The sequence below is a fragment of the Erythrolamprus reginae genome, chromosome 4 (assembly GCF_031021105.1).
Source record: "Erythrolamprus reginae isolate rEryReg1 chromosome 4, rEryReg1.hap1, whole genome shotgun sequence".
Lineage (NCBI taxonomy): Eukaryota > Metazoa > Chordata > Lepidosauria > Squamata > Dipsadidae > Erythrolamprus > Erythrolamprus reginae.
The window spans coordinates 22,112,818-22,132,616 of NC_091953.1; the positions used below are offsets into that span (position 1 = coordinate 22,112,818).

General features: G+C 39.9%; 1 protein-coding gene across 1 annotated transcript in view; it reads right to left on the bottom strand.

Annotated features, from left to right (window-relative positions):
• Positions 1-19,799, bottom strand: part of XPO4 (exportin 4) — a 126,026-nt gene that overhangs the window by 5,199 nt on the left and 101,028 nt on the right. The window contains exons 16-22 of the mRNA XM_070749812.1: positions 18,146-18,320; positions 14,469-14,762; positions 11,095-11,275; positions 9,068-9,186; positions 6,002-6,132; positions 3,236-3,353; positions 1,612-1,704 (exon numbers count right to left, since the gene is read on the bottom strand). Of these exons, the coding sequence (XP_070605913.1) occupies positions 1,612-1,704; positions 3,236-3,353; positions 6,002-6,132; positions 9,068-9,186; positions 11,095-11,275; positions 14,469-14,762; positions 18,146-18,320 (1,111 nt within the window). The remainder of the gene's footprint in view (positions 1-1,611; positions 1,705-3,235; positions 3,354-6,001; positions 6,133-9,067; positions 9,187-11,094; positions 11,276-14,468; positions 14,763-18,145; positions 18,321-19,799) is intronic.

The following is a 19,799-nucleotide window of genomic DNA, read 5'->3' on the forward strand; positions in this document are numbered from 1 at the left end:
CATGGGCATACCTGGGGAAGCCCATGACTGCTCTCGCAGCTGCATTCTGCACGATCTAAAGTTTCCGAACACTTTTCAAAGGTAGCCCCATGTAGAGAGCGTTACAGTAGTCGAATAATATCAAAGACTTCCTATAGATTGACTTGTTAACAGAATTACAACAAGTATATTTCCAATTTTGGATGCTAGGAACATTTCTTTAAAATTAAGATATAATGATTTCCCTTAAGTCATCAACTTAATTCTATCTGGATAAATCGGTTGTTGTCGCGGAGAGAAGGGCTGGAAAATAGTGAGCTCTGTCAAACTTCATGAAATCCTGCTGATAACGCCTGCCAGAGGTCATAGTCATCTTTACGGGGCGGTGAAGGAAGGAGAGGAGCTTTGCTGACCAAGAGGAATCTGCAAATTACTTGTTAGGTTGAAGCAAAGTCTCCTGAATGGCAGCAGGGACGACGGCCATTTCTGGCTGTCACAAAACTGGGACAACTGGAACCACAACATTTGTGCTGGAGCGGTGTATGGACAGAACATTGAAACTGGGTGAGATAATTACCAGCATTTATCTTAAAGAGCTGATGCAAATACAAGAATATTAAAAGATAACTTCTAAGCCTAAGATAGTGACTAATTGACACCTGGAGAAAAAAACCTGGAAAATTAAGAGGCAAAAGGAGCCCAAGGGAAGCTAAAAAACATAGAAAGCTTGAAAAAAAAACCTAAAACAATTTGAAAAATGATTTTTGGGAGAAATTGCTTTGTCTATTTGTATTTTTAAATCTCCTGGATTCATTGATAATCAGCTGTTTTTGATAGACTGTATAACCCAAGAATTGGGAATAAAAGTGCCATCTACTGGATGAAGTGAAGTACTACAGTGACTGCAGCATACTTAGTGAAAGTGAAGTTAATACACACAAAGTCTAATACGCAGAATAGAAGCAATAACATCTGGAAGATGACCTGACCTTGACTTTATGGGGTTGTAAAAAGGTTAAGAGATGATGGAACGGAAGAAAATATAAGAAATTATTAATATGGAAAATAGTAGTATATATATAAAAAATAAAATGAGTAGAAGGAAATTTAGGATTAGGAAATTTAGTGGTATTAATAACATTTATAGTGTGTTAAAATATATTATGAATTAAGGATCGGAAATTGTGAGGATTTTGAGATACACACCATGGATTTATTTAATAGTGTTAATATTTGGCGTTATTAATAATCCTACACATATGGATGCAAGTTAATAATATCATTAAATAGGGGAACAAATACATAGCATAAAGAAATGTTAATTATATTTAAATGAATTAATGGGAAAATGCTAAAAGATTATGAAAAGAGAATAGCATTGTTGAAGTTGGAAGATTAGGACAACACATATTGGTTTGTATTATTATGATTATTAACATTGTTTAAAAAGGACTTGACCCAGGTCAATGTATTGTCCATAGAATATGTATGTTTATATGGAAATTTTTTTAAAAAACACATGTTTATTTAAAAAAAGGTTAATTCTATCTGACTAAGATTCAATAATAGACCTCTATGCCCCCCAAACATTATGGAACATGCAAGAGATAATGACATCATAAAATATCATACCTGATGCAAACATACTAATGTATAAAATGCTTCCCCTGCTGCAGCTGTCATCTCTGTATTGTGCTTTTGCAATACCAGCATATCAAAAACCATCTAAAATGTAAAAAACAAAACTTTATACCCCGAGTTTTTAAGAAAAAAAAATTGTGCTAAGCTGAAAATGAAAATTAGGAGAGCTTGTGGTTTAAGATGAGGATTAAAAATTAACTTTCAAATGATATACATAATTGCTTGCAGCAATGCGTAAATCAGAACAGTGTTATTACCATATAACAAAACAGATGCAGAGACCCCTAATCTATCTGTTTAATTACATTAAGAATTTTGAACCTGCTTATTAATATAGCCCACGCCCATGGGCACAAACAATGAAATTTTCTGATGGAAAAACTGGGTACTTAATAATAGATTCCTTGGGCTCCTTAGTAACCAATAAGCTAAACACATAGGGAAAAAAAGCAGGGTTCCCTTTACAAAAACTGGCATCAAATGCAATTTTAATCTGATTACTGGCTTGCATCACTAAGGTTTATGCCCCCCAGCCTCTATTTCCTATTTTGCAATATTGTATTCGCCAATACAGCACTGGGCAAATGAACTGAGCTGGAATTCCAAGGGTCCTCAGAGCTAACATACAATCCTACCGCTCAGGAAAGCACTAACGCCAATAATGTGAGTCACGGTGGCACAGTGGTTAAAGTGCAGTACTGCAGGCTACTTCTGCTGCCTGCTGGCTGCCTGCAATTTGACAGTTCAGATCTCACCAAGGCTCAAGATTCACTCAGCCTTCCATCTTTCCGAGGTGGGTAAAATGAGGACTGAGATTGTTGGGGGCAATATGCTGACTTTAAATCGCTTAGAGCAGTGTTTTTCAACCAGTGTGCCACGGCACACTAGTGTGCCATGAGACATGGTCAGGTATGCCGCGAAGCTCAGAGAAAGAAAACAAGAGAGAGAGAGAGAGAGAGAGAGAGAGAAAGAGCAAGAGGGAGAGAAAGCAAGCAAGCAAGAGAGAGAGAAAGAAAACAAGAGAGAGAGAGAAAGAGCAAGAGGGAGAGAAAGAAAGCAAGAGAGAGAGAGAAAGAAAGCAAGAGAGAGAAAAAGAAATAGAATGAGAGAGAGAGAAAGAAGGAAAGCAAGAGAGAGAAAGAGAACAAGAGAGAAAGAAAGCAAGAGAGCAAGAGAGAAAGAAAGAAAAAAAGAAAGAAAGAGAGAAAGAAAGAGAGGGAGGGAAGGTGGGAGAGAGAAAGACATAGAGAGGTAGGGAGGGAGAGAGAAAGAAAGAGGGATGGAGAGAAAGAGAAAAAAAAGAGGAAGGGAGAGAAAGAGGAAGGGAGAGAAATAGAGCGAAAGGGAGGAAGAGAGAGAGAGAGATTTTTTTTGTCCAAACTTTATTTAGCCCCCCCCCTCCACCCGCCACTCAATGTGCCCCATGGTTTTGTAAATGTAAAAAAATGTGCTGCGGCTCAAAAGAGGTTGAAAATCACTGGCTTAGAGAGGGCTGTAAAGCACTGTGAAGTGGTATATAAGTCTAAGCGCTATTGCTATTATGGGAGAGTGTTGTGCTTTTGCTGAAATCCAGGCCAAAATATTAGACAGTAATATATGGAATGACGTCTCTTACCTTAAGAAAGTGTCTTGTTGCTAAAAAGAGGGATGACTCTGATTCCTGTGTTTTTGCGCATTGTTCTGCTAATGGCGTTAGAGCTTCTAAGCAGAGCTGGCAAACATCTGAACTCATTCTGATTATTCAAAGTCAAGAAATATATTTATTCCTTTGGGGGACATTTGGAAAGTATATAGTACATCAGGGAAACAGTAAACAGAAGTTAAAATTGCCATTTTCCTATATATTTAAAGCAAAGATTACTACCGTTCGGTTGATATTAATTCCCCCTTCCTTATTTTTTTCCTAGAAATTGCTTTTATTGCATTTCTATATTTCCATCAGCAGATTCCATCCCTGCAAAATTATAAAACTGGTTTTATTTTCCCTATCAGGGATTTCTCATAATACTTAAATGCTAAAATATAGTAACAGCTTAAACTTTCTGGTGAACATGTATCCTGGTTCTTAGTGGGAAATTTGCAATAAATGAATAACTGCATTTCATTATAAAGATAAGTTACTTCAAGCAAAGAATATTGATAAAAGTTTATGTTAGACTCTCTTCCAAAATAAAATAAGAAATACAGTGGTACCTCTACTTAAGAACTTAATTTGTTCCTTGACCAGGTTCTTAAGTAGAAAAGTTTGTAAGTAGAAGCAATTTTTCCCATAGGAATCAATGTAAAAGCAAATAATGCGTGCAAACCCATTAGGAAAGAAATAAAAGTTCGGAATTTGGGTGGGAGGGGGAGAAGGAAGAAGAGGAGGAGGACAGTCGCTGCCGAAGGAAGAAGGTAAGCTGAGGAGAATCAAAAAAATCCAAAACTTTAAAGCTTAAAAAAAAAAGAGGGACTCTGAGGCGTCGAGGAGCATGCGCCTCCCATACACCTGGCGCGAGGCTGCCTCCCATACACTGTGCCAGAGAGAAACCCAGGAGGGAAAGAGGGTGTAACATCCTGCTCCTTTGAGTGAATGGCAGCTGCTGCTGCTACCTGCTTCCTCTTCCTTCCCATGCTGAAGGGCTCCCCTCTCCTCTCGCTCGCTCACTTTGCAGCCAGCGCCTTTCCTTCACTGTGGTGACTCCTCGGTTTGGCTGAAGCCGAGTTGATCTGGCTGGGGCGAAGCACTGCCTTTTGCCTTTCCACGGCAGATGCTCCGGGAGGCAACATCGCACCGGGTATATGGGAGGCAGTGTGAGGGAGTTACCACAGCGAAGTGGTTTATTCTCTCTCTAAGCGCCCAGAGAAAGGAAAATGCTTCGTTCGCTCTGAACTGCCAAAGCCTCCTTAAATGCCACCAAAAGGCTCCTCTGGCAGCCCAGAAAAGCCCGAGATGGCCGGGATTAAAGGGGGAATGGCAGGAAACTGGACGTGCCTTTGTGCCGCTCTCAAAGTTCCTGGGAAATTTTTCCGGGCTCAGGTTCTTAAGTAGGAAATGGTTCTTAAGAAGAGGCAAAAAAAATCTCGAACACCCAGTTCTTATCTAGAAAAGTTCTTAAGTAGAGGCGTTCTTAGGTAGAGGTACCATGTGGATTCCCTCACATAAAATAACCTTGATAACCAAAAACCAACACAATGCAAATGTTCAGGTAAGTAATCTACAACTGAAATTCTTGACATTCTTAAGGCATATACTTAAAAGGGTATACAGTGTCCCCTCGATTTTCGCGGGTTCGAACTTCGCGAATAGCCTATACCACGGTTTTTCAAAAAATATTAAGTAAAAAATACTTCACGGTTTTTTTTCCTATACCACGGTTTTTCCCGCCCGATGACGTCATACGTCATTGCCAAACTAATAATTTTTGCAAATAAAAAACAAAAAATAATTATTATTAATAAGTAATTATGTTTATAAATATCAGGATCACTAAACATCTTATTCAATGGTGAGTACCAGTAATAATGGTGAGTAAATGGTTGTTAAGGGAATGGGAAATGATAATTTAGGGGTTTAAAGTGTTAAGGGAAGGCTTGTGATACTGTCCACAGCCAAAAATGGTGAATTTACTTCCGCATCTCTACTTTGCGGAAATTCGACTTTCGCCGGCAGTCTCGGAACGCATCCCCCGCGAAAATCGAGGGAACTATATATCAGTGATGTTGAACCATTTTTGGCTTCTGTGCCCAAAGAGTGCGCGCGTGTGTGTGATAGCAGGCATGCCTACCCACACCCAAAATGCAATGCCCTCCCCCCACAAATATGCACAACCCCCATGTTGCATCCTGAAAATGTGCACAACTCCCCCGTGCCTCACTGAAGCTTCCGGACTTCAGGCTTTCCTGAAGCCTGGGGAGAGCAAAAATGGTCAAAAAGAAGGCTGAAAATCAGCTGGCATGCGTGGTGGACAGAGGGCAATGCCTCGGGTGCCATCAGGTATGGCTCCATGTGCCACCTGTTGCACGTGTGACATAAGTCTATCACTGGTATAGATCAAGTACAGTAGTGCCTCTAGATACGAGTTTAATTCATTCCAGAAGGGAGCTTGTATGTCGAACAACTTGTATCTGGAACAAATGGCTTTAGACTTTGTTTTTCCCCTCCGAGATAACCAGAAGCAAGGATTCTTGCGCCACCTAGTGGACACTCGGCTTGTATCCCGAATTTGAGCTCGGGTCTGGAACAGAAATTTCTCTCCCCTCGTGGCTCGTAATGTGGAGCAGCTCGTATCTAGAGGTACTACTGTATACAATAATGTTATGATTTCAAGAGAGAGAAATAAAGGGGTCAACTAAATAAGTCCTTTCCCTGCTCCCTCCAAAAGAAGATCTTAAAGGATACGATGTCATCCCCAATTCTAATGAATACATAAGGCTTTTAAACAAGTCTTCTGGAAGCTGTGGAATTTTCTCAGGAAATATTTCACAAATAAAAGTAATTAGTTTGTAGTACTGATTACATAGTGATGGAAACTATGAAAAAAAAAAGGAAATAGGTTTATGTTCACGAGGCTTCTTAATTACATTCCAAGAATACAAAGTAATATCAGGCATTATTAAACTAAATAATTACATTTCAAGACTACAAAGTAATATCAGCCATTCAATATCAAAGGTTATTAGTTTTATATGTTTAACAGTTTGCAATATACAGTGATACCTTGTCTTACAAACTTAATTGGTTCCGGGACGAGGTTCTTAAGGTGAAAAGTTTGTAAGATGAAACAATGTTTCCCATAGGAATCAATGGAAAAGCGATTAATGCGTGCAAGTCCAAAATTCACCCCTTTTGCCAGCTGAAGCGTTTTTGTGCAGCTGAAGCGTTTTTGTGCTGATTCCCCTGAGGCTCCCTTCCATGGGAAACCCCACCTCCGGACTTCCATTGCCAGCGAAGTGCCTGTTTTTGCGCTGCTGGGATTCCCCTGCAGCATCACAAAAACAGGGAAGTCCGGAGGTGGGGTTTCCCATGGAGGGGAGCCTCAGGGGAATCCCAGAAGCACAAAAACGGGTGCTTCGCTGGCAAAGGAAGTCCAGAGGCAGGGCATCCCAACAGCGGCGGCGTGTTTGTAAGGTGAAAATAGTTTGTAAGAAGAGACAAAAAAATCTTCAACTCCGGGTTTGTATCTTGAAAAGTTTGTATGACGAGGCGTTTGTAAGATGAGGTATCACTGTATATGTGTGTGTGTGCGCGGGCATAAGGCATATTTTTTCAGAGTATAAGACGCACCTTTTTTACCCCCTAAAAGAGGGTGAAAACCTGGGTGCATCTTATACACTGAATGTAGTCCCACCCAGTCACCCCCACCCTTTAGCCTCTGCCTCCCAGCAATTTATCTCCTTGCAGCAAACAGAACAGAGCCTGTTTAGCCAAGCAACTTATTATCAGCTTCCCGACCCTCAGCTGATTTGAGGCCACATGCTAAACTGAAATTGAAAACTAGCTGCAAGGAGGCAAATTGCTAGGAGACAGACACAGATTTTTATATTATGCTGAACTGGATGCAAGGCGGCAAGTTAATAACTATAAATGTCTGTTCAAATTATTAGGCTTATTTTTAAGACTGTTTTACTTTTGTTCTAGACAACAAAATAAGGAAGCTTTTTAAAATAAATGCTTGATCTGAAGAGGCCCAGTGGCATTGTATCTTCTTTTAAATAGCAGAGAATAACTATACTTCCAGAAAGCCACATCAATTTTAAAGATCTGTAAAAGTATAATCTGAAATGTAACAGTGTCCTATGTTAGTATTAAGATAAGGCAGCTGAGTTAAACCTTGACTTAGTCATGTTTGGAGTAGATCTATTTAAATAACTGGGAGGAGTTAGTATGACTACATTTATGAAAACTTTCTGGCATTAATATATTGCCATAATGTACATTATTCTAATTCTTTGCTATTTCTACGGTCAGACACACATGCAGAGAAATATACAGCAAACAGTGTTACAGTGTACTGTTTGCTGTTTGCTTCTGCTGAGAGGCAAATTGCTGGGAGGCAGAGGCAGAATTTTTTCCCTTGTTTTTCTCCCCCAAAATTAAGGTGCGTCTTATACTCCAGTGTGTTTTATACTCCGAAAAATATGATATATAGTCCTAGGTGTTTGAGGTCCAAACAGAATTAAAGATTCTGTTGTCGTCTGGCGGATCCCAGGGGAAGAGCCTTCTCTGTGGCAGCCCCAATCCTCTGGAACCAGCTCCCCCCTGAGATTAGAATTGCCCCCACCCTCCTTGCCTTTCGTAAACTCCTTAAAACCCACCTCTGCTGTCAGGCATGAGGAAACTGAAATAACTTCCCCAGGCCTATATTGTTTATGTATGGTGTGTTGTGTGCATGTTTTTAAATTACGGGTTTTTAGTTTAAACTATTAGATTTGTATTACATATTGTTTTGCTACTATTGTTGGGAGCCGCCTCGAGTCTACGGAGAGGGGAGGCATACAAATTTAATAAATAATAATAAAGCTGATTTTTTTTTTAATTCATGGTCCATTGTTGAAACCATAGATCACTTATTGTGATGAACTGGTGAAGCTGCTTTACAGTTAAAGACTTCTGAAAATTGTAACCCAGAGGTCTCAACCTAGTACAGTATATTAACTGCTTCATTACACTAATTCTCCAATACTAAGCTATTACACAGATGGTATCATTAAAACATTTAGACAGTACTGGGTTTAAAAGGCTGTTTAAAGGCAGGCAAGAGCTTGGCTGAAGCTCTGAGTTAGTGCCAGGGGCCATGTCCAGTCAGCCATGAGAATACTGGTAGTAGTAGAAAATCCATGGCCATATTTAAAGACACAATTAGCGTATTTTTGGGAGTATAAGACGCACTGGAGTATAAGACGCACTGTTACTCTCTGTGAATAATGTTTTCCAAACCCTGTCTTTTTTATTGTTCTACTTAGAAACAAAGAAACATAGAAGATTGACGGCAGAAAAAGACCTCATGGTCCATCTAGTCTGTCCTTACACTATTTCCTGTATTTTATCTTAGGATGGATATATGTTTATCCCAGGCATGTTTAAATTCAGTTATTGTGGATTTACTAACCATTGTCTGCTGGAAGTTTGTTCCAAGGATCTACTTGCTCCAAATGTTCCCTTCAAGCCCTAACCAGATTCTAACAATGTTTTCAGCTCTTACTGGCTTGCAAGCTCTTTCATTGTTACTCTCTCCAAATAAGGTTTTTTTTAAAGCCCTAACCAGGGGATAAAATAATAATGTGCTGAAACTGACCAGACTAAGGATGCTAGTCAGATGAATATCTAGTAAGCAGATTCCCCCCCCCCTATTTTCCTCCCCAAAAGCTAAGGTGTGTCTTATATTCCAAAAAATATGGTCAATTTTTGGAGGAATGGTCAAAATTCCCCATCTCTTTCTACAATCCTGCACAACACTGTACGTACCTTTAACAAATCTTGGGACATTAAAGGCAGGATTAGGTTCACTCCATATAAGACAACATCTGCTGCCGATACGGATCTGTTTGTTGCTTGCCCGGGTTCATGTCCCCTAAATACTTCATCTAAAAAGATGGGGAAGAGGGGGGAAATATAGGAATATAAGAACAAACTCAAATATTTTCTGAACTCCAAGCTTAGAATTTCATACATCATTAGCGAGCATGAAATCTTTCATAAATTATTAAAGTAATTGGAACGCAGTGCTTGAATCCCAATAAGGTGATGCCAAACCTAACTTCGCCTTCTGCAGTTGATCATAAAAACATGTTTCCTTTAGAAAAACTAAACAGTACAGGGAGGCATATTTCAATTATACCTGCTTTTTTCTTATTCTCTGGATTCTGAGGTAGATAAAAAGACTCAGATATTCAACAAGAAAAATAGAAAATCAATTTTAAAATGAAAAAAAGTCTGAAATTCTAACAAAAACTATAAAAGATATTTTGTAATCTACTATAGTCAAATTTAATGTACTCTAGACATACAATTCGCTGCACGAATCCCAGCGACCAGTTAGGTCCCACAGAGTGGGTCTTCTCCGGGTCCCGTCAACTAAACAATGCCGCTTGACGGGACCCAGAGGAAGAGCCTTCTCTGTCGTGGCCCCGGCCCTCTGGAACCAACTCCCCCCAGAGATTAGAATTGCCCCCACCCTCCTTGCCTTTCGTAAGCTACTTAAAACCCACCTCTGCTACCAGGCATGGGGGAATTGAGATGCTCTTTCCCTCTAGGCCTTTACAATTTTATGCATGGTATGTCTGTATGTATGATTGGTTTTTTATATTAATGGGTTTTTAATCATTTTTAGTATTGGATTATTACTGTACACTGTCTTATTATTGCTGTTAGCCGCCCCGAGTCTCCGGAGAGGGGCGGCATACAAATCCAATTAATAATAATAATAATACCGTGTTTCCCCGAAAGTAAGACAGTGTCTTACTTTCTTTTTACCCCCAAAAGCCCCACTACGTCTTACTTTCGGGGTATGTCTTACATTTGAAAAAAATTGAAAGGGTCGCGTTCCCGAAGGCATGTCCCCAGAGTCCAGAAGGGCAGCCGCGGGACAGGAGCCTCGTGAGCCCTTTTCCAATTTCAACCTCAGGGCTCCAAGCAGCGTGCACGCGTGGAGCCACAGACGCGTGTCGGGGAAGCGTGTGTCTGGAGGGGAGGAGCCGCTCTGCGCAGTTGGGCAGCCCCACCTGCCTGCTGGAAAGGAGGCGGGCGAAGGAGGGCACAGCTCCGGCCGCTCGCCTCGGAGCTGGTCGGCCTCGCTGGCCGCTTGCAGCCGAGCCTCGGCAGGACTCGGTTGCTGGGACGAGCGCCTTCGCTGCAAGCCGCCGCCCGCTCGGCTCGCTTTGGACCAGCGCCATCCTTCGCTTTGCCAAGCCGGGGAAGAGGCGGTGGCGCTGCGGCGAGGCGAAGGCGAGGGGCGCGCGGGGAGCTTGGAAGCGACGTCATCGGGCTCCCCCCGGCAATACCCCCGTGTTTCCCCGAAAGTAAGACATATGTCTTACTTTCAGGGTACGGCTTATATTAGCCGACCCCCCTGAAACCCCCGATACGTCTTACAATCGGGGGTGTCTTACTATCGGGGAAACAGGGTAATAATAATAATAATAATAATAATAATAATAATAATGTAAGATATATACATTCCAAACTTTTAAAATTTAGATTTCTCATAAGGCAGACCGCTTTAATATATTTTAAAGCGATGATTCATTAATGATCTGCTTAACTTTTAACTAAACATATATTCTTATAGTTCAAAATGTACAAGGTAAAAAACCCAAACAGTAATCTTATTAGCTACAGAGATTTGGCTGATAAATGAATATAAAATTCAATGAAAAAATGTGCTTACAATGAATAATTATCTGCTTGGGAAATGGTTTCATATATTATAAATAGACAAATACAGATTTACAAGTTTCATCCATGTTATTTTCAGTTCTAAAATCTCTCCCTACCTGTATCACTGAAATCTATAAATTCTTTTGAAAGTAGGTTAGTGAGAAGCTCCATAATGAGAAGGAGATCCTGGTATTGGTCCTCTTCTGCTGTAACATCTATTCGTTGTCTACCTAAATTATTCTTGGAATATACTTGAAGTAGGGTCAGACAAGCTTCATATAAATTCATGGCTTTAGACTGTAAAAGAAAAAAAAAGAGAAAAAGAAAAGGCGGCTTAATAAAGAATATAACTTGCTAGAATGTACTCATTACTCAGGCCTTGAAACCACTACAGTTGCAACTGATACTCCATTTATAGCAAGGATTACAGAGGTCCCCAAACCTGGCCACTTTAAGAGTTGTGGACTTCAACTCCCAGAATTCTCCAGCCAGCTTTGCTGGCTGGAGGATTCTGGGAGTTGAAATCCACAACTCTTAAAGTGGCCAAGTTTGGGGACCCTTAGTTTAAAACAATAAAATAACAATTCTTAATCATTATTAATCCTATTGCTCAAAGGTAATACCCTCCAACATAGTAAATCACATTGTCAGGCATACATTTAAGCGATGTAGAATTTCCATTGTATAGTTATAACATTTTGTAGGAAATTCTATCTCTTGGTATTATTAATTTCTCCATTTTTAGGAGCCCTGTAGCTGGAAGACATAAGTAGCCATCCAATGTATCTTTAACAGTTAACATTGGGGCATACACCTTATAAGCTATAGCTTCTGAGGCAGGAAGTATTCTGTTGATGACAACCTGTATTGGTAGTCCTTGACTTAGAATCACAATTTTTTAAAGAATAGAATAGAATTCTTTATTGGCCAAGTGGGACTGGATATACAAGGAATTTGTCTTGGTGCATATGCTCTCAGTGTACATATAAAAAAAGATACATTTGTCAGGAATTATAAGATACAATATGATAGTAAAAGGGTATAAACAAGCAATCAAATCACATTAGGAACCAGTCAATATGAATCGTAAGGATACAAGCAACAAAGTTACAGTCATACAGTCTATAAGTGGGAGGAGATGAGAGACCGGAACAATGAGAAGATTGATAGTAGTGCAGTTAGTAAATAGTTTGACTGTGCTGAGGGAATTATTTATTTAGTAGAGTGATGGCATTCGGGGGGAAAATAATTCTTGTTTCTAGTTGTTCTGTGTGAAGTGCTCTATAGCAGTGTTTCCCAACCTTGGCAACTTGAAGATATCTGGACTTCAACTCCCAGAATTCCCCAGCCAGCATTTGCTGGGCATTTGCTGGCTGGGGAATTCTGGGAGTTGAAGTCCAAATATCTTCAAGTTGCCAAGGTTGGGAAACACTGCTCTATAGCACCATTTTGAGGGTAGGAGTTGAAACAATTTATATCCAGGATGTGAGGAGTCTGTAAATATTTCCATAGCCCTCTTTTTGACTCGTGTTGAGTTCAACATTTATGTTAATAAGTGAGATAGTTGTTAAGTGGGATTTGTCTCAAGTTATGACCTTCCGTGCACAGTTGTTAGGTGAATCACTACAGTGGTTAAGTTAGTAACATGATTGTAAAGTGAGTCTGGCTTCCCATTGAGTTTGCTTGTCTGAAGGTCATAAAAGTTGATCGTTTGTCCCCAGGACACTGCAACCATCATAAATATGAGCCAGTTGTCAATAATAATAATAATAATAATAATTATTATTATTATTATTATTATTATTATTATTATTATTATTATTATTTATTAGATTTGTATGCTGCCCCTCTCCGAGGACTCGGGGCGGCTCAAGCATCTAAGTTTTATTATTATTATTATTTATTATTTATTTATTAGATTTGTATGCCGCCCCTCTCCGTAGACTCGGGGCGGCTTACAGCAATGATAAAAACAATATACTGTATAATGACAAATCTAATAGTTAGTGTCTAAAATAACAATAATACATTTAAAAAGTCTAAAAAAACAAGAAACCCCAATATATAAAAACATACATACAGTCATATCATACACAAAAAACTACACATGACCATGGTAATTACTGCAAGTGTGAAAAACAGTCGTAAGTCACTTTTTCAATACTGATGTAATTTTGAAGGATTAGTAAACAAATGGTTATAAGTCAAGAACTACCTATATTCTTCTAGACATGGTCATAATCTCCATTATCTGACAGCACACAACCTCACCACACAGATGGTCACAAAATAATGCAAGCAAAGCATGAGACATAAATAATATCCAAAACCCCTCTCCAAATGGACGAATCAGCACAAGGAAGGAAAATATTCTAAAACAGTGTTTCCTAACCTTGACAACTTGAAGATATTTGGACTTCAACTCCCAGAATTCCCCAGCCAGCGAATCCTGGCTGAGGAATTCTGGGAGTTGAAGTCCAGATATCTTCAAGTTGCCAAGGTTGGGAAACAGTGTTCTAAAAGAAACAAAAGCATCATATCTTCAATCATCAACTCTCAATTTTAATTTCTCCTAGCTGATAATACTAAAAATGTTTAGAATTTCCAAGCTCTTCAAAAGATTCTTCCAAAATATGGAAATGCTTCAATTAACAGAACTCAATGATTCCTTTTATTAAAAATAAAATACCAAAAAAGGATTTAAGGGTGTGAAAATAAATTGGTATTACTGTACAGATATGTACAGCATATATCCTATTGTTCTGTCGAGCTCTCTGGCAGAATCCTCCCAAAAAGTCAGATACAAATTTCAGACACACACACGCTTGAAAATTCAAAACAATGTTCTTTATAACGAAAATTCACTTAAGCTAAGCCCTCTTTTTGTATAGCAAAGAGCACTCGTCTACAAACAAACTGGTAATTGGTACAAGTCCCTTATCAGTTCTGTGATACTTAGCTTGCAGCTGTGAGGCAATTCACAATTCTTCTTCTTTCACAAAGTGAAACACCCTTTGCTCTGCTTTAGTTTCAAAGCAGGAAAAAAGCAACACACCAAGGTCGAAGTCAGCAAGGCAGGCACGAAACACAATGATCAGATAATCCTCCACAATGGCCAAACCCACACGCTGCTCTTTATAGCAGCCTCACTAACTACCACAGCCCCACCCAACCACAGGTGGCCTCATTTTCTTTGATAATAATCTCTCAGTTGTTGCTGCCTATGCATCGCTCTCCGCATGTGTGGCTGTATCATTAACTCTTGTTCTGAATCCAAGGAGGAGAGAGATAATTGATCTCCTTCTGAGCTGACTGCCACACTCTCCTCCTCCCTGTCACTCATGTCTTCTTGGTCAGCAGATTCTACCGGGAGCAAAACAGGCCTGCGGCCTGTGGATGTTTCCCCCACATCCACAGTCCTTGGGGCAGGAGCAGGGCCAGAGCTAACCACAACATCCTATATTTAGAATATATTTATAAATTTATTTACCTCTCCAAGATAGCATATTTGTTTATGTGCAACTTCAACAAAAACTTCTATAATGAGGTTAACAGTCTCTGGCGTATTCTTGTACACCTCCATTAGTCCAATGCAATTCGTGAGGAAGTCCATCAGAAAATTAAAGAGAATTGCTACATTGTCTATCTGGGTAGCCTCAGCAATACCACAAAGTGCTTCTAAAGTGGCAGTGATTTCTTGCTTCACCTCCTCCTCCTGGCAGATTTGTTGGAAGTTTTCTTGGTTTATCACATTTAAGAACCGTTGTTGCAGGGGCTGAAGAACCTGCAAAACAAAAATAAAAAGAAGGATACTGTAGTTTTCCTATAGGAAGCTGCAGTCAAATACAGTGTGACCGAAAGAATTTTCACGTAAATACACTTATCTTGGATAAATTATCATGTAAATACACATCTTGGAATTTTTATATATATATAATTCAGCAAAAACATGATATATATATATATATATGTCACATGTTTTTTTGCTGAATTTGAAAATTAAGGAAGACTAGGATAGATCTATTTCGGCCTTATTTTGGCCTCATCAGCTAGCCATACCCACTGGGACTTGAACCTGCAACCTTTGCCTTGTAAGGCAGAGAATTATCCTCTAGGCTGCAGTATCCAATCCCTTCAGCTCTGCACATATATATATATGTGTATGTACATATGTATGTATGTTTTCGTAGATTTTCACGGGTACAGGTATGACGGTCTTGTCATATTCGGGGTTCTTCCCGTGTAGGATTCAGAGATTTCTAGTGACGTTTCGACGAGGTCCCACTCGTCATCTTCAGGCTGGTGCTTCTGTCCTTGTTCTAGGGCGAACAAAGACAGAAGCACCAGCCTGAAGATGACGAGTGGGACCTCGTCGAAACGTTGCCAGAAATCTCTGAATCCTACACGGGAAGAAACCCGAATATGCCAAGATAGATTAGATAGATAGATAGATAGATAATAGATAGGTAGATAGATAATAGATAGATAGATTAGATAGTTAGATAGATAGATAGATAGATAGATAGATAATAGATAGATAGATAATAGATAGATAGATTAGATAGTTAGATAGATAGAATTAGATAGATAGATAGATAATAGATAGATAGGTAGATAGGTAGGTAGGTAGATAATAGATAGATAATAGATTAGATAGATAGATAGATAGATAATAGATAGATTAGATAGATAGATAGATAGATAGATAGATAGATAGATAGATAGATAGAAGATATATATATATAACCTAGAGCAGTGATGATGAACCTTTTTTTCCTCAGATGCTAAAAGAGCGTCCATGTGTACGATCGCAAATGAGCGAATGCCCACACCTATCATACAATGCCTGGGGAGCTTCCCCCACCCTCTGGAGGCCGGAAATGGCCTATTTCCCAACTTCTGGTAGGCCCAGTAGGCTCATGTTTCTTCCTCCCCAAACTCCAAAGGCTTCCTTGTTGCAGGAGGTTAAAAACACTCTCCCCATACCCCTGGAGGCTCTCGGGAAGCAAAAAATGCCCTCCCACTTCCCAGAGCTTCTGTGTGAGCCAAAAATCAGCTGGCTGACACACACATGCACGTTGGAGCTGGGCTAGGGCAACGGCTCGCGTACCAGCAGATATGGCTCTGTGTGCCACCTGTGGCACCCGTGCCATAGGTTCGCCATCACTGACCTAGAGCAATGATGTCAAACCTATGGCACGTGTGCCAAAAGTGGCATGCATAGCCTTCTCTCGGGCACGCTAGCCATTGCCCGTTGCTCTTCTGGGTTTTGGCAAAAGGTTTTCATGAAAACCAAAAAAAGAAAAAAACCTAAGGAAGTTCATTTGCCTTTCGAAAAAGCCCTTTGGGGCACCCACAGCAAAACTGGATTGTAAGAGGCTAGTGGGATTGTTTTAAACCATTGTGTGCAGAAACTGAGTCACAACAGAACAGTTGTCTCTGGAGTCTCACTATGGGAACGGTAGAAGAGTCACATCATTTTTTGCTCTTTTAAAACCTCCCGAACCCATCAGGCCTGATCAGCCTGATCAGCATGGTTTGAATTCTTTTATGTTGACTTGTCCTATCTGGCTTTATATACTATTCCGTTTGCCAAAAGGGCTCATTATCCATTGTAAAATTTTACAACAAGCTGTTTCTGGCTCAAGAATATAGCCTTTGTTTTTGCGGCCGCAGTTTTTTAAACACACGCCTCATACTATTTTTAAAAGTCGTTTTTTTTAGAAGCTTCCTTGAAGGGGAAAAGGGAAGTATTGATTAAGAAATATCACATGCTTAAATACTGTAAGGCAACGGAACATGTCTATAGCTAAAATGAAGAAAGAAGGGAGAAAACTATTTTTTTTCAAAGTATTCCTATAATTTTTTTTGTTTGTGTCTGTTTTCCTTTCTCTATACCAGTGTTTCCCAACCTTGGCAACTTGAAGATATCTGGACTTCAACTCCCAGAATTCCCCAGCCAGCATTTGCTGGGCATTCACTGGCTGGGGAATTCTGGGAGTTGAAGTCCAAATATCTTCAAGTTGTCAAGGTTGGGAAACACTGCTCTATACATGTGTGAGTATTAAAATTAACATGTATGCAGAAGAGGCATATTTGGCAAAATGTGGCCTTTGCTAAACAGCTAAAACAGGAAAAGGGCGGCATAGAAATCTTGAGTCCCAGGAGAAGGGTGGCATAGGGAAAATAAAATAAAATAAATAAATAGAAGAAACATAGAAACATAGAAGACTGACAGCAAAAAAAGACCTCATGGTCCATCTAGTCTGCCCTTATACTATTTCCTGTATTTTATCTTACAATGAATATATGTTTATCCCAGGCATGTTTAAATTCAGTTTCTGTGGATTTACCAACCATGTCTGCTGGAAGTTTGTTCCAAGGATCTACTACTCTTTCAGTAAAATAATATTTTCTCACGTTGCTTTTGATCTTTCCCCCAACTAACTTCAGATTGTGTCCCCTTGTTCTTGTATTCACTTTCCTATTAAAAACACTTCCCTCCTGAACCTTATTTAACCCTTTAGCCTATTTAAATGTTTCAATCATGTCCCCCCTTTTCCTTCTGTCCTCCAGACTATACAGATTGAGTTCATTAAGTCTTTCCTGATACGTTTTATGCTTAAGACCTTCCAGAACTGGTGAGGTCTCCAGAACTGAACACAGTATTCCAAATGTGGTCTCACCAGCGCTCTATATAAGGGGATCACAATCTCCCTCTTCCTGCTTGTTATACCTCTAGCTAATGCCGCCTTTCTCCCTAGACTCAGAGCAGCTTACAATATGTTAGCAATAGCACTTTTTAACAGAGCCAGCATAATGCCCCCACAATCAGGGGCCTAATTTTACCCTATGGAAAGCTGAGTCAACCTTGAGCTGGTGATGAGATTTGAACCGCTGATCTGCAGATCTAGCAGCCAGCTTTAGTGGCCTGCAATACTGCACTCTACCCACTGTGCCACCTCGGCTCATTCCTTAAGTGGTCAGTAGAGGGGGCGTGCCTATCGTCCCTATCATACTATTTTTAGTCTCTTATTCTTCTTCTCTTTTTGAACAAATTCCAAAAATAATCAAGTCAACAAGCAAAACAAATCAAGACTACTGAATGCCAAATGGTCACTTGCGGATAACACTTATCTCGAATTTTGAAGCAGAGATCGCACTTACTTCTGTCCAGTACTGCTGTTTGGTATCTCCATCCATATGGGCAAAACCTCCAAGAACCAAGGCTTTCATTAACGTACGTTGCACTGAACTGGATAGAAAGTGAAGAGGGGGATTCCGCCTGGCAAATTGTTTTGCTAAGTTCCACCAGTTTTCACACTGAATTACTAAATTTGCCCTTACAGAAAAACATTGAAACACAATAAATAACAATGCTATCGCCTGGAACAGTTAAATAAAACCAGCTTTCTCCCAGATAAAATTGTTTAAAAAGATGCTTAACAAAACAAATACGTATCTAATGACATGGTGTGTGCTGACACTAGTATTAAATATTGTCCAAAAATTTCTTCCCCTTTGTTTTGTTCATAGGTAGAAATAGGACAAAAATTATTTAAGCCTTACCAACAATATTCTTCTTTTGAGAATTCACTTAAACCTGAATTGGCTATAGCAGATGTTTTTATATGTATTTATATACAAGCACAAAAAAATTGAAACACAATAAATAACAATGCAATCGCCTGGAACAATTAAATAAAACCAGCTTTGTCCCAGATAATTTTTTTTAAACAGATGCTTAACAAAACAAATACTTATCTAATGACATGTTGTGTGCTGGCACTAGTACAGTGATACATCGTCTTACAAACGCCTCGTCATACAAACTTTTCGAGATACAAACTCGGGGTTTAAGGTTTTTTTTGTCTCTTCTTACAAACTATTTTCACCTTACAACCCGAACGCTGCCGCTGGGATGCCCCGCTTCCAGACTTCCGTTGCCAGTGAAGCACCCGTTTTTGCGCTGCTGGGATTCCCCTGGGGCTCCCCTTCATTGGAAACCCCACCTCTGGACCTCCGTGTTTTTGTGATGCTGCAGAGGAATCCCAGCAGTTCGGAGGTGGGGTTTCCCAGCGAGGGGAGCCTCAGTGAAATTGCAGCATCGCAAAAACACAGAGGTCCGGAGGTGGGGTTTCGAGGACTTCGGTGTTTTTGTGATGCTGCAATTTCACTGATGCTCCCTTCGATAGGAAACCCCACCTCCGGACTTCCGTTGCCAGCAAAACGCTCGTTTTTGCGATGCTGGGATTCCCTTGCTGGGATTCCCCTGCAGCATCGCAAAAACACAGAAGTCCGGAGGTGGGGTTTCCCATGGAGGGGAGCCTCAGGGGAATCCCAGCAGCACAAAAACGGGTGCTTCGGCTGGCAAAAGGGGTGGATTTTGGGCTTGCACGCATTAATCGCTTTTCCATTGATTCCTATGGGAAACATTGTTTCGTCTTACAAACTTTTCACCTTAAGATCCTCGTCCCGGAACCAATTAAGTTTGTAAGACAAGGTATCACTGTATTAAATATTGTCCAATTTCCCCCCCCCCCCCTTTGTTTTGTTCATGGGTAAAAATAGGACAAAAATCATTTATTCCTTACTGACAATATTCTCCTTTTGAGAACTCACTTAAACCTGAATTGGCTATAGCAGATGTTTTTATATGTATTTATATATAAGCACAAGTTAAAAGGAACTTTTGGAATTAGCGTTGGAACTGCCATTTCTATTTAATAATATGAAGCAATCAGTTCTGGAAGAGATTAGTAGTAAAACTGAGGATTGGCAAATTGTCTTCTCAGTTCTTGGTGTTGATCAATTAAATCAC